This window comes from Pseudopipra pipra, chromosome 3 (genome assembly GCF_036250125.1).
Source record: "Pseudopipra pipra isolate bDixPip1 chromosome 3, bDixPip1.hap1, whole genome shotgun sequence".
Taxonomy (NCBI): domain Eukaryota; kingdom Metazoa; phylum Chordata; class Aves; order Passeriformes; family Pipridae; genus Pseudopipra; species Pseudopipra pipra.
In genome coordinates, this window is record NC_087551.1 from 11,578,268 (window position 1) to 11,593,721 (window position 15,454).

The following is a 15,454-nucleotide window of genomic DNA, read 5'->3' on the forward strand; positions in this document are numbered from 1 at the left end:
CCCTCATGAGGAAGTTTTAACTGCAATGAGGTCTCCCCTCAGTCCCCTCTTCTCCAGGCTGAACAGACCAAGTGACCTCAGCCGCTCCTCATACAGCTTCCACTCAAGGCCCCTCACCATCTTCATTGCCCTCCTTTGGACACTCTCTAATAGCTTAATATCTTTCTTATATTGCAGTGACCAAAACTGCACACAATATTCAAGGTGAGGCCGCCTCAGTGCAGAGCAGAGCGGGACAATCACCTCACTCGACTGGCTGGCAATGCTTTTCCTGATGGTTGGCCCTGGTTGACCCTCTTGGCTGCCAGGGCACTGCTAACTCGTGTTCAACTTGCTGTCAACCAGGACCCCCAGGTCCCTTTCCACAGCACTGCTTTCCAGCAACTCATTCCTCAGTCTGTATGTACATCTGGTGTTGCCCCATCCCACATGAAGAATCTGGCACTTCCCGTTGTTGAACTTCATATGGTTGGTGACTACCCATTTATCAAGGTCTCTCTGCAGGGCCTCTCTGCCTTCAAGGGAGTCAACAACTCCTCCCAGTTTTGTGTCATCTGCAGACTTGCACAAGATTCCGTCCAGTCCTGTGTCCAAGTAATTTATGAAGATGTTGAAGAGCACAGGGCTCGAGATGAATCCCTGTGGAACCCCACCAGTCACAGGTCTCCAGTCTGATGTTACCCCATTCACTATTACCCTCTGTGCTTGACCCATCAGCCAATTGCTCACCCACCACATGATGTGTTTATCCAGCTGTGGGCTGGACATTTTGTCCAGAAGGATACTGCGAGAGACAGTATCAAAAGCTTTACTGAAATCCAAAAAGATGGTGTCCACTGGCTTCCCTGGATCAACTAGGTGGGTTACCTTGTCATAAAAGGAAATTAGGTTTGATAAGCAGGACTTTCCTCTCATGAAGCTGTGCTGGCTGTGACCAATGACTGCATTGTCTTTCAGGTGTTTTTAAATACCTCCCAGAATAATTTTCTCCATAACTTTACCAGGCACTGAAGTGAGACTGACAGGCCTGTAGTTTCCAGGGTCTTCCTTCTTGCCCTTCTTGAAAATCAGGACAATGCTTGCCAGCTTCCAGTCAGCTGGGACCTCTCTGGATTTGCAAGGCCACTCAAAAATCATCAAGAGAGCTTTTGCAATGATATCAGACAGCTCTTTGAGGATTCTTGGATCAATAGTTTTGTAGGGATCCAGCTGGAGCAGCAGATCCCACACAATTTCGTGGTTGACTGGGAGTTGATCATTCTCGCACTCATGGTCCTCCAGCTCAGAGCACTGAGACCCCCTTGGTCCATCATCTGTGTTGAAGACAGAGGTAAAGGAAGTGTTAAACACCTCTGCCTTGTCTCTGTCCCTGTTTGTGAGGTGACCATCCCCATCCTGTAACAGGCCGATGATATTTCTATACTGCCTCTTGCCCTTAATATATTTGAAAAAACTCCTTTGTTGTTCCCTACATTTCTCTGGCCAGCTTCAACTCCAGTTGAGCTTTGTCTGCAACATCTTTCTCCATACAGTGAAAAGCAGCATCTCCATATTCCTCTCGTGTCACTTGACCTTGCTTCCACTGGGGATACACCTTCCTTTTTGCCTTATTTCCAAGAGAAGATCCCTGCTCAAGCCAAGCTGGCCTTCTGCCTCGCCTGCTTGACTTCTGACATTTGGGAATTGCCTGTTCCTGTGCCCTAAGGAGGTGATGTTTAAAAAGTGACCAGCACTGAGGGACCATAGCATCTGCAGAAACATTTTTCCAGGGGACCTTACTTACTAATTCCCCAAGCAGCCTGAATTCTGTTCTCCTCATGTCTGGAGTTGAGGTTTTGCTGGCACTCTCCCTCCTGTTGGCAGAGATTTTAAACTTGATCACTTTGTGGTCACTGTGGCCGAGGCAGCCGCCAATCTCCACTTTGCTCAAGAGATCCCCTCTGTTGACAAGCAGCAGATCAAGGAAGGCATTTTTCTGAATCAGCTCCCTTAGGACCTGTTCCATGAAGTTGTCATCCAGGTATTTTAGGAATCTTCTGTACCAGCTGTGTGGTGGTCTCAGTTAGTTTCTGGCAAATTGAAGTCCCTCATAAGGACAAGGGCAGTTGACTAAGTGTCCCTTAGTTCCTCAAAGATTAATTTGTCAGCATCATCGTCCTTGTTGGGAGGTCTATAGCAGACTCCCATGATGACATCGGCCTTATTTGTTTGCCCCTTGATTCTTAACCAGAGTCTCTCAACTGTGCCATTGCCAGCTGTGAGCTCCACACATTCTAACCTTTGAACTGCCTGATGAAGGGAGATGCCAGACTCTTCTCAGGGGTGTGCAGTGAAAGGTTGAGATGCAACGAGTTGCATTAAAGAAAAGTTAGATATAGGAATTAATATATTAAAACCCCCACCCTTTTAACCATGAAGAGCCTCAAATGCTAGGAGGGGGTCCCAGAGAGGTTGTGGGATCTCCATCCTTGGAGATACTCAAAACTCTGCCGGACATGGCCCATTGCAGCCAGGTCTAAGTTGGTCCTGCTTTGAGGAGTGATTGGAGCAGAGACCTCCAGAGATTCCTTATACCTTTTTTATTCCACAACTTTAAGATCCAGGTTAAGCCTCTCCACTCCCAATCTTCTGACATCTTCCCTCAGTTCTCCCCATCAGAACAGCATAGCAGAAAAGTTTTTCTCTGGCCTTTAGGGAATAGTCCTAGGGCAGTTGAGTGTGCTTTTGTACAAAAGACACATAATAACTGTCAAGACAGGAACCAAGTTTCTCTAGTGAGGTGTACAAACTGGGAACACCTTGTTCAGCAGAGTGACCACTTGCAGCAGGCTGCTGATCACATTAACTCAACAGTGAAGACAGTGTCAGACTCTGATGCCTTAGGACAGTCTCCCTTCTTAACAGCTTCAGGTGATGATAGTAGTGAAGATAAGGAAATATGTGTTACAATAATACTTGGCCCAAGAGCCGGTTCAACAAAGTTTCTTTTAGTTGTATATTTATGCTCTTTGGACTTTCTCCATGGTGCATTTAGAGTGGCAAAGCAGCCAGTCTCAGGCTCTTTTAAGGAATGCATTCTGGCAATTTTAGGGTACTGCATGCAACAGTTAAGCAGTCCAAGTCTCCCAAAGGTAGGTAGAAGCCAAGCAATCACTGTTGTGCTTAGGGTGCAGTGTCCATGCAGGGAAAATAGAAAATACATGGAGAAATTGAAATGACAGATAGAAAGGTAGTCCATTTCCTAAATACTGCAAGGAATTTGTAGAAGTGGAAGTACATGGAGGTTAGAAAAGTATCTACAACATGACTCAACAACAGCAAAGGGGCACTAGAGCACAAGAAATAAAGAGCCATTATTTTTTCTTACAGCAACATCCTGCTGTCCAACTTCATGTCATGTCTTATTGCTTAGTGCAATCTCATCTCAGAAAAGCTTCTGATATCTTGCAAGGGAAAGAGCTATTGAGGAAAGAGGGGCTGCTGGAGACAGAGCTGGTGGTGGGACAAGACTGCAGGGCACAGAAACCGAATCTCTGGCCTATATAGGGTGTGCATTGCAGGACTGGATTCAGTTCACGTTGACCACAAAGCAGATGAGATGACACAAGCTAAGGGCTGGGAGGAGATTTGAAGGTCTAGATAGGAGCATATTTCAATATGCAAAGAGGAAGCAGCAGTCATCCATCTGCATCATCAACCAACCATAGCATCTAGAAAATGGGGTGCCATAGAGCAGCAGAGGAACCGTTGTTGGGGTTGTGGAACTCATTCCAGTGGGAAGCTCAGCACAAGGCAAGGTCAGGTCCCCAGTCCCGCTGTGGGGACTGTCCCATCTGTTTGTTCAGGATCTATTTCTTGGGAAAATCAAACCCAGCCAATAGACAGAATCCAATCTTAGGCTATTAATGGACTAATTTCCAAGAAATGGCTGAGGGAAGAAGCCAAGTGGGTAATTTCCTTTGCAAGGGGTGGTAAGTGCCTCCAAGTTCCACATGTGTCATTCTGATACAGAAGGTAGAGTAGTCAGTGAAAACCCAAATTAGGCTAATACGGGGCCATCTTCAGGGCCAGACTTCAGCTTTAATGAAAGAAGAGAAGCAGCTTTGGACTCCAGAGGTATTGCCAAAACCAGCCTGTGTTTTAATTTATAAGATATAAAAAGAAATATTAACTGGATAACAACACCATGCAGAACATCTCGTTGCTGCCCACCAGTCTATTTAAAATGTTCCTGTTGTACATGAGCATAAAAATCTCACATTTTTCAGGCATAATAGTAGGGCAGTTGCTCAGCATGGAATAACATGCAGATTTTCAGCAGAATTTGAAATTGTGCCATTGGACTGAAAAGCCACTGAGGGCTTTTTCTTCTCCCTGGAGACAAAAAGATCTGTTCCCATAGCCAGGTGAAAGTGGGAGCTGTTGGCAGCTCTGGAGTTCTCATAGTTGAGGGGGTGCTTGTTTAGTTGTTAGGCTTGTGTATCCTAAATATCCTCTGACACTGAAAAAGCAGATATTTGGAGTCCTTCTGTTCATGATTAAATCTTTTCAAGGGTAACACGTAATGCATTATTGACCAGTTGAGTTAATGGAGAGGTTACAGTTTTCCAGCTCTAATAGAAGCATAATCTAAATTATTTGGTTTTAAATCCATTCTGCGGAGTGGTGCTGATGTGATTTTCATTTACAACCAATTGTTAATTAGGCCAAGCTTCAGTGGGCATTTCCTATTTATTTTGTCCTTTGGTCTTGTTTAGTCAAGTGTGTGCATGTGTGTGTGAGCTGCTGTTTTTCTGCAGTATCATTTGCAGTCATTTCACAGCCTGTTCCTGGGCACCTTACAGGCAGTCTCTCTGCCACAGACTGGAGAAAGACTGCCCCCACCACCTATCCTGTCCACCCTTTGCTTCTCATGGTTGGACACGCTAGAGTCTGATAATGACACTTTATGTGCCAGCTTTCATGAATTGCTGATGATTTTAGTGAACACAGAAGCCTGTAGAAGACAGAAGGAGGAGTTGCTGGAGGGATATAGGAGCAGAAGAGGGGATGGATAGTGCAGCAGCAGAGCGCAGTAACACTACAAGGGTTACTGCCCCGGGGACAATGGTGGATGGCAATGGAAAGTGATAAGGAAGTTAGGGGTGCCTCTAGCCCAGAGGTGCCTCTTGAGTTCACTATGGCCTGGGGCATAAAAGAGAGTTGCTGAGTGGTTCCAGTAAAGGAGTGAATATGTAGATATATAAATACTGAAATAAATGTAAAAATACTGAATAAGATTGGGAAATGTAAAAAAAATCCTGAAGAATTGCTTGAAAACAGTTCTATTTGGTCCAGGTTCAAGACCACTAACAAATGAACTTCTCTGGCACATTTGTTTGCCTTCATTGGTAAGTATCTGTGAATCTCTGCTTTTTAAGGTTTATATGAATCAAATGATGGAGTGACCACTGCTCAGGCATGTGTTTTGGAAGAGTGGTGGACTAGATACTTTCCACAGATTCTTCCCACTGCTGTTTACCCTGATGTCTTCTGTGTCAACGTTGTGTCTGAATACTAACTAACCCTCTTTTGTCACATCTGTCTTCTTGCAGGCATATATGCTGAAGTCGTTTGAAATGAATGGCCTGCCCAAGGTAGTCCCTTTAAGTTTGCCTTATCAAGACTTCAGAAAAGACATGTCAGACTACTGGGAAAAGCCTAAGGTATCCCAGCGGATAAAGAAAGTTGATTTTTCAAATATTGTCTTGACTGCTCCTTGCAAACCTCTGGAACCTTATCTGGAAATGAATGGAAAAGAGGAGGAGGAAGAAGACGAGGAAGACTACGAGGAGGAGGAAGAGGAGGAGGATGAAGGGGAGGAGGGAAGCAATGAGATTGACATGCACAGTGGTTCCAGCAGCGACCTGAGTCAAAAAAGCACAGAGCGCAGCCAGGAGTGTGCACCATCCACACTCCTGGCTGATGACCAGAAGGGATCGAAGGGTCGAGCATCCACTGCTGACGGGGATGTGGAGCTGGAGGAAGGCTCAAAAACACTAGTGCTGTTTTCACCAGGTGATCTGAAAAAGTCTCCTGTGGCCACAGACTTAGCTCCAGAAGTTGATCTGGGCACTCTTGCTGCACTGACACCTCAGAGCGAGCGGCCTCAGCCTATGGGTAGCCAGCTGGATGTATCTGAGCCAGGGACCCTGTCCTCAGTCCTTAAATCTGAACCAAAGCCTCCCGTGGCAGTGGCTACAGCTTCCTCCCCCTTTACCAAAGTTGAGCGCACATTTGTTCATATTGCTGAAAAGACCCACTTAAATGTCATGTCTTCCAGCAGCCAGCTGATGCGGCATGAGGAGTACTGCCCTCCGGGACAGTTTGAGGAAGTAATTATTGAAGAAGAGCTGGAGGACAACCTGGTGCTGGTAGAGAATGGAAGCATACATTCGGGGCTAGAAGGGGCGGAGACTGAGAGCTGCGCACTTTCAGCTAATCACATTGAAATCACCTCAGAGACAGTGGGGGAGCAGCTGGCCCTTCCCAACGGCATAGCAAAGCCTCCTGAGGACAAGCAGAAGCTCTCCAGCAAAGTGGTGCTCTCGCTGGATTTGGAAGAGCCTGGCAAGGTGGTTACAAGGGAGACTGGCCTTGAGAAGCCAGCATCAGTAGCAGGACACCTTAAGCGAGAAGAGACCCTCCTTGACACACCACAGCAGGGCCCCAGGAGGCTGCTGGGCTCCAGGTATAGAAGTCGGATACCCATTTTGTTCTCTGAGGAGGATACCGGCTCAGATCTTTCAACTTCACTCTCAGCCAAAGAACGGCTTTATAAGAGGGCAAAGCAACCTGACTTGGCTCGCCTGGTGATGGAGAAGAGACAGAACCGCCTCATCCGGCTGGCCTCTGGGGCTTCCTCCTCAGCCTCCTCCAGCGACGAGAGACGGCGAGCCTCAGAAACCCTGTCAGCCACTGGTTCTGAGGAGGACACCCATGACTCTGATGATTCTATCCCAAGGAAAGGAGGGAAGAAGGCTGCACTCCTGGGGAAAGAAGAGAGACCCATAAGCACAAAGAGCAGAATTCCTCGTCCTGTCACACCAGTGAAAACACCACTGGAGGCAGCAAGGTCAGAGATCTCCGTGGCTGTCGCAATTGCAGGGCTGTGCAACTCCCCGCAGGATGCAGCTGCTGTCTGCAGGTAAGATCAAAACGGTGAGAAATGCAAAGTGTTGGGCTTTTTGAGGAGACAGAGCCATGGCTCTGCTCTTCTCCCATGACTTCACCCTTCACTCAGCTTGAATGCATGGTCCATCCTTGTTTCCTACTGTCATTTCAGCTCAGCGGTGTGTGTAATTTTCACCTCTCTGTCTTCTTTTTTTGAAGCCTCTCTTCACTTGCCCTGGCTTTCCTTCCACAAGCTCTTTCACTTGGTCTGATCCTGCTAATAGCAGGTGCCCCTTGCAGAAACTCCCCTTCATCCTCCTTCTTTTCTTCCCATGCAGGCTTCAGACACAGAGATCAGCTGGAGGTGTCCCAAATGAATGCCGAATAACGCAGGTACAAAGCTGGCTTCCTTCTTCACCAAGTTCTACTTCTCTTCCTCCACGGAGCAGCTCACGGAGGTCCAGCGGTGCATCCCCTCGGAGCCCTGTCCTTCCTTCAAGGAACCCCAGTACGTCCCCCAAAAGCCAGCTGCCACCTCGGAGGGAAAGTCCTTCTCCCTGCCGACAGCGTAAGCCAGGGACTGCTCCTCAGCGAGTTCCTCCTTCCCCCAGACCTCAGCCCTCAGCTCAGGCTCAGGGGCCAACAGGAGATTCCCTGCCATCTCCTAGCATGGCCAAAAAACGACAAAGAGGAAAAACCCAGACTCAGAGTCCAGCAACCAAAGGAAAGCAGATGTCCCTGGAAAGTAAGGCAGCTGCCAGATAATGATCTTCTTCTGCGAGCCCAACACACTGGGTAACTTCTGAATATAGTATACACTTGAGATGCTGCAGCACAGCCTTCCATGCTGGACCCACGAGTGTATAGCGGTAGCTGTACTTCAATGCTTCACTCACACTCTCACCCCACACTGCAATCAGCTCCCATGGGCCTGACAGCCTCTGAGCCACGGAGCCTTCTTCAAGGGAGACATCCAGCCCGCAGCTCACGCTTGCTAGCGCACAGCACCAAACAGTGACCCCAGGCAGCCTGCCCAGTGCCTGGCCCTCCTCCCTCCCCAGGGATTCCCCTCTCTCTGTTAGCAATACCAGTCTCCAGCACCACCCCCAGCTGTGGAAAGAGGAGCAGAGGAGAAGAGAGCAAGGCCTACTAAAGAGGAAGGCTCCTGTCCTTCAGGCAGCTCCCTCCTTTCTCCTTGCTGGGAAAACACCAGCCTTGGGCGCTGCCATCTACCTGAATGTTGGCTCACCTCCTGCCATCTCTGTTAGCAGGGGATTGCCTCCAGCTTAGCCAAGAGGGAGGGATGTGTCCTTGTGTGCTGAGAGAAGAGAAGCAGCAAGGTGGAGGGGGCTCTTCTTTCCAGAGATCCCTCTACAGGTGGGCATTGGGAGACAGGCAGTTCTTGCTGGATGCTCCTACCTGCTCCAATATGTCCCACAGAGGATGCCATCTGGCATTGCTGCTCAGTTGACACTGCTGCTGTTTCAGCAGACACCTGTGTGGTGGATACTCAGGTGGAAGTAGGGATGTATTGGCAGCTTGCTGGGAAATCAAGAGGTCTTGCTAATTAATGTAGAAGGGAGCACACTGCAGCCACTTCTGTCTCAAACACCAGACTGTGATCTGTGGACACCGCATCTCCCAACAAGGGTGGTCCCTCTGGCCCTGAGTGTGGTTGGTGCCACAGACCTGTAGTCCACCAAACACAGCTCCATCGTGAAGATGTGAATAGTCACTGGATGCCTTTAGCTTTGGTGCCCCTTGCACCTAAATTTCTTGTGTTTTACTGTCACGCTCTTGGTGTTTGTGAATTTTGGCACTGTGGTTGAAAGTTCCCCTACGTGGCAGGGTGGGAAATTATTATCCTGTAGTATACCCAAAAGATGCTGCTTTGCAAGGAGAGGTTTGCTGGTACGCTGTGGATACCCTGTGCATTTCTATCCAAGAGTATAGTGGGTTGAGTGGCAGAGGTCAGGTTTCTGTCTTTTTCTTGGTGCTCAACTCTGCCACATGTTGCGTCAGCACTAACAGTGTGAACATAAAAGTAAGGACTGTGCTCTTCAAGTAGTATTATCAGAGCAGAAGCTTAGCACTCAGCTAGAACTAAATCATTCAACTTTTTAGCCCCCAGACTAATTAGGAAGGCTTGAAAATAAAAGTGAGGAGGACCTGGCCGCATTTGAAGAGGTCTTGAAGTAGACAAAATTTTCCCCGCACCTCACAGGAGAAAATAGTCCAGATCCAAATAGTTTGGGCTTCACACCATTGTCATGCCTAAAAGAGGCTCTGCATGAGGCAGAACAAAAACACAGCTGCTCTGTACACCTATTCTTGCAGCTGCAACTATCTGCAAATATTTTCTATTTGCAGACAACAAAGCCTGATGAAAGGAGTCTGGACAGTAATAACCTTGATTCATTTGGACATGAATACAAGCAGTCACACTGATGGCTATTGAGTTCAAGAAATCCTGAAGTTGTTCATATCTACAGGATATTCCAGGAACTGTCCTGGAAAGGAACATGAGAGCTGTGACAGGGTGGCTGGGAGAAAAGGGTGCTCCTTGGACACCCAAACAGGGAAATGTCTAGAAACAGGACACAGGAGTTACCTCTTTATATGGCAGTTGCCAATGCTAAGAATTTATTTCACCTAGTTCAAAATGTTTTCCAATGACATGGTTCATCCTGGTTGGGTACACAGCAGAGCTTCCACTCTAGAAACACATGCCCTCATCTTTGCAGAGCAGCACTGGCAACTCAGAGGGAACTCAGGCTGTGGTTTGATGGACTGTGCAGATGTTGCCACCAAAAGCAACATCCCTCCAAATTCCAGCTGCCTCATTGCACTTCTACCACCTCACAATGGAGCAGTTATTTGTTAAAGTGGCTGGAAATGCTTATCCAGCATGAAAACAACAGCTCTGGTTTTCTGGTTTGGTTTTCATCTGGTTCAGTTCATCAGTCAGGCTCACCATTTGGTCACACAATAGAAGAAGGAGAGGACAGAGAGTGTGACCACTTCTAGTGGCACTATAATGTCATATGAGTTTGAAGTGTGGGTCAGAACAGAACCTAAATATGTCCTGCAGGTTTAGAAACTAGAAAACAGAATAAACACAAACACAGATTCTTCTGAGAAACATAAATCATAATGGGACTCCTATTACTTTATTGCAGGGCTATTAATTTTAGTGTGTTCAGATGGTAAGACTTTGTCGTGAAGCCTTTACCAGATCTCCATCCAGGTCTTAGATGCACCTGCCAAAAATGACACCGAAAGAGCTTGGAAAGAGGACTACAGGACTATTGACAGGGTTAGCAAACCTGCCTCATCATGGGAAGCCAATAAAGCACAATCAAAGTATTTGTTCAAGAGAAAGTTTAAAGGAGAGTTTTTGGCGGCACACCTATACCCGTGTCAGGGAGGAAGCTCCAGGGCAGAGACAAGGTCAGGTTGGACAGGGACCTGAGTAGCCTGCTCTTTTGGAAGGTGTCCCTGCCCATTGGGAGTGGGGTTGGAACTAGATGATTTTACAGTCTTTTCCAACCCAAACCATTCTAGGGTTCTATGATCTTCCATCTGGCACATGAAGGAGGGAGTAGCTGAGAACAGCAGAGGAAGAAATTGGGCAAGCTTTTAGTTGTGAGCAATTCTCCAGTGAAACTCCTACAGAAATGTGGGGACTTTTTCTTACTAAAAGGTTTCTAAGAAACCGAGCTTTATTCTAAGGGGTCTTTCTACCATGACCCAGCCACAAGTAGCAGGCAGGATGCTGATGACACCAAGGTAGCATCTCCTCGTGGTGCAGTAGATTCCTGGTCCCACCAGGACTCGTGCCAAAGCTGTCATAGGCTGGAGAGGCATGAGACAAGTCCCACAGTTTTCAAAAAGCCAGAGAAAGATCAGCAGCACAAAAAATAACAGCCATTCCCAGCACTGTTTGACAGGGCTAGGCTGAGGGTGGAGCTGAACCCACAAAGATCTGGGACTAGCATTAGTCATCTCTCCTTGTGGTCATGCTACCAGACTCCCTGCCCCAGCACCTTCCTGCTTCCCAGCTGTCTCTGACATGGAGCGGAGCAGGAGAGTGCATCAAAAGCATGGTGTCTCCAGGTCATGTCTTCTGGGGTGGTACCCCAGGGTACTCCCATCACTGGGGAGCAGCACACCCTGTTTGCAGGAGTTCACAGTCCTCTTGTTTGTCTCTCAAGAGGCATTTTCCGGCGGGTGGATCAGCAGGGATACTCTGTTAGTATTACGGGGAAAACAGTCCTCTGAAAGGGTTAACAACTCCTCTGGCTCCTCTCTTCTTCCACTGCCCTGCAGGGAAGTTGGAAGGGCACCTGCCATAGTTGGAGCAAACACAGGAGATCATGTTTGGGAACAAGAGGGGATGAAGCTGTGATGTTAGGGAGAAGTTAAGTGGTGGAGGAATGCCAGATGATCTAGTCTGGCCTCACAGAACAGGATGGGCTATCACATCCCAGAAAGGTGGGGAGGCAAGATCCTGCTGTTCTCTGCGATGAGTCCTGTGCAAACTCTGTCAAGCCTCGAGGACACATGGGACTGCTCAAATACTGCTGTTGGTGTGTAGCTGTGTCCTTGCTGCACTGCAGAGGAGAGAAGATTGAAGAGAAGACATTGCTGACCAGAGCAGAGGAAATGTCTAGGAAGAATAAAAAAACACGTGTGGGGTCAGGGAAAGAGAAGCAGGTTTCCCAGAACTTTCCCATGTTTGTGAGAATTTCTAGAAACAGCCTCACGCTACATGGTTCCCATCAATGTCTTTGCTTCAGGGTCTGTCCTGGCCAGCTGCAGGTAATTGTGCCCATGTGCGTTTTGAGGGAACTCCTGGGACAAGCTACCACTGTGCCTACATCTGTGTGTGCATTGGCATGGGCAGTGGGAACAGACAGGTCTAGTTCAGGGGAGCTTTATGGGGTCCCATATGTGTTGGGACTGTAAGTGTCTTTGGGACTGCCTGGTGTCATGCTGAGTCTTCACATTGCAGGGGTTTTATCTGCCAGCCGAGAGAAGGTGGCACACTGGCTGGTAAAAAGAGTCAGTGGCTGTTGCCTGGTCAGGAGTTGATTGCAAAGAAACAGGGATACAGGGGGGATGTGCCAAGTGGCAAATCTGAGTTGTCAGCGCTAAGCCAGTGTGACAAGAGCAGAACAAGAGAACAAGAAAAAGGACCAATGCCACCACTCAGACTAATACCGTGGAGAGGCTCAAATACACGGATGGATGGAGCTGCTTAACTGATTTGTCTGGTTGGCAGCATAAAAACACTTCTGCTTACCTTCATGCAAAAGGTGTTTTGGCAACAGATGTCTCTGAGTCAGTTGTGCTTGGAATCTGTGAGGGGCAGGAGACTTTCTAAATAAAGAATATTATAATATATATGTTATTATAACAATATAATATAACTAGTGACCATTATATATAGTGGCTAAAGGGTAAAAAGGATCCTGCTATTTTCAAGGAAGTCTTCTGATACTGTGACTTCTAATGTGTGCAGGACTGACTGTTGTGTGCAGTGAATGTGGGTGAGGAACAGGCTACCACCCTACCAAAGTGCATGTGAGCTGTGAGGCTCCACTTGCCTGAGCACGAACTAGGGCCAAAGCACCACAGCTTGTGGGGTTGGCAGCTGTCATAGTTGCCATGTGACCTGTAATAGCTCCTGGAATGACATACATCTCTGTGGGGCATGGACCAGGAGTGTCACTGCTGCCTTTGACTAACACAAGCATTGAGAGTTTGGTGGTGAAACATTTCAATTGAATGCAAGTTGTATCAGGGCAAGAGAATGTTTCACATTTCTCCTTTCCAACACAGAGGTGTTTTCTCAGTGTAGATCCTGCTCCAGTAGCAGCTCAGCGGTCCCTTAGTGCACTTCTTTCTTCTCTGTATAGTTTACTGACCCATGGCATGATCCCACCACTATTCTACATGTATAGGCACCAATGCTCACCTAAGGCCTTGCCCTACACATCAATCACCTGCAGTTAAATTAATCTTGTGAACACAGTAAAAGTCCCATTGTAGACATGATGAGTCTGGTATCAAATGAATTTCTTCTGGCTTAACTGAAACATGCCAGTGCTTTATCTGTTTTCCAGCTGCTCTTACAGCTCCACAAGAGAGAGAGAGCTTGGCCTCTCGTTCAGGCCCTTTCCTCTTGGGGTGCCTGCTTGTAACTGGGCTTCTGGGTGGAAGCCTGTGGGCTCACTCTGTGCTGGTTCCCGAGGTCCTCTGCAGAACCCCAAATAGTTGTTGTGCTCTTTATTAGCCTGTTGCTGTACTCCAAGGGTCTGGGACTACGCTGACAGTGACAGCAGAGCCAACTGACGTTAAGCCTTCCCTATGAGCTTTGGCATTGGTATCTTTGTGAGGCCAGAGAATATCTGTTGTTGCCAGCCTGATGTGAGCTATGATCCAGAGTACAGCCAAAATCCCATGAAATTTCAGTGATTTGTACACCATCACTCTCCTGTCCCTTCATTTCTAATGTATCTCCTCTAGCAAATCTTGTCTTCAAAGTCACCATATACTCCCTGCAGGTCAGCCCCTCTATGCTCGGGGGATTGAAGCCCTCTTGGATTCTGCAGAGCTTGAGGTAGACTTGGCCACCAACCTATGCAGCATGCCCTGCACCATGCAGGCCAGTGCTCTTGGTCATAAGGAGGAACATCCCTTTTATTTCTGGAGCTGCAAATGTCTGGAAAGCAGGTTTAAAGTAAATATCGATGCCCTCTGTGCTGAAAGGAGGAAGGGAGCTACCAAATCCAAATGGATTCCTGGTAGGGACTGAGATAATAACTACTCCTGCTCTTAGCTCCTAAACCAGAGGGGCCTGCAGGTGTGAGACCTCTGCTTTGGTGAGGGTACTGCTGGACTGGTATCAGCATGGGGCTTCTCAGTTGCTACTCTGCCTCTGGCCTTGTTCATATTGCCCCTGCCTGGAGCACAGGGAGGTCTGACATGGGGTCACTGGAAGAGGCAGGGGCTAACATCTACTCAGCACATGGGTAGGTGAGGCCAAGGTGCGTGGCATGGGCTCTGGGACTATTGCCTGCAGAGGGGGGGATGAGCTCTGCAGGACATGGAGGTTTAGTGGAGGAGTCCAGGCTCAACCATGTGTGTGAAAAACAGTGTCAGTGACACTACTGTGCTCTGGGACCTGGGCTGCTTCTTCTCCAGACAGGAATTGGAGGTGGAAACACAGATAATTTTATATATCTCCTTTTAACATGATAGCATGTGATTCTACACTAGACATTGTATCTGGCACACCGATATTTTCCTTCGCCTCTGGTACACTCTGGAGACAGGACTTCTGCTCCTTGGTACTGCCTGCCTGGAAATGTGACTGGGTCCAAAGGCTAAGTCTCTCTACATATCTTCTTTGCATTCTTTAGGAAAGCAGCTGGAGAATGTTTACACTCTGCAAACAGAATGTAGGACTCCGACTGAGGAACCACAATCCGGTTCAACTGCATGGCAAATTTCTTGGCCATAAAATCTGGCATGCATCACAGAGGCCCTGTCTGTGTACAGATCCACCTGGCATTTGTCATAATTTCAGATCGCATCTTAAAGAAAAATAAATGATGATGCCATTTCTTGTTCATACCAGACACAGTTGTCATTAGATTTGTTATTAAAAGGGGATTCTCGATCATGCCATTAAAAGCCTGTCTACCTTTTCATTGGTGTCTTCTCCTATTTATTGGTGTTGCCACATGTGAAGCAGAAATACCACCTGAATTGCTGCCAGGGGACCTTGTCTACAATTGTGCTTGGGCTTCATTCCAGCTGTGTGGCAGCTCTGCCCCCCCTTCCTTCTCTGAAACTTCCTGCAGAGTTGTGCCCAGGTTGTCATAAAATCTCCTCACAAGGTATGTTCTTTTTTCCTATATCATGTCAACTCCGTTGGCTGTGACTAACCCCAAAACACGTGCTGGCAAGGACCAAGAGCATTACATTGTTTCTATATGAGCACTGATGCAGCTTCTGCCTGGTGCATGTAAACAGGCCTGCAAAAACTCAGAGCTGTGTGATTTGCTGGCAGCCTTTCACTGTGTCACAGTGGTAAAAGTGGCTCTCTCTTCTCTAGGGCCTTCTGATTCATGCAAGCAGGCAAAATCAGAGGAACAGCTTGGAGGAATGCACCAGAGCGGGGCTGTTGCTATTCATGCAAGACATGTTCCTGCACAATGAATCTTGTTCACAACCACACATCAGGCAGCAGGCTCAGCCATCCAATTCCAAAACAGCATCTTTCAGAGAGCAA

At 47.6% G+C, this 15,454-nt stretch overlaps 1 protein-coding gene across 3 annotated transcripts in view; it reads left to right on the top strand.

Annotated features, from left to right (window-relative positions):
• The window catches only part of TTBK1 (tau tubulin kinase 1), a 108,997-nt gene extending 94,127 nt beyond the window's left edge, over window positions 1–14,870 (top strand). For all 3 annotated transcript variants that reach the window (XM_064647789.1, XM_064647788.1, XM_064647791.1), the window contains 2 exons: window positions 5,595–7,186; window positions 7,491–14,870. In XM_064647789.1, the coding sequence (XP_064503859.1) occupies window positions 5,595–7,186; window positions 7,491–7,917 (2,019 nt within the window). In that variant the 3' untranslated portion in view covers window positions 7,918–14,870. The remainder of the gene's footprint in view (window positions 1–5,594; window positions 7,187–7,490) is intronic.
• Window positions 14,871–15,454: the final 584 nt, after the last annotated feature.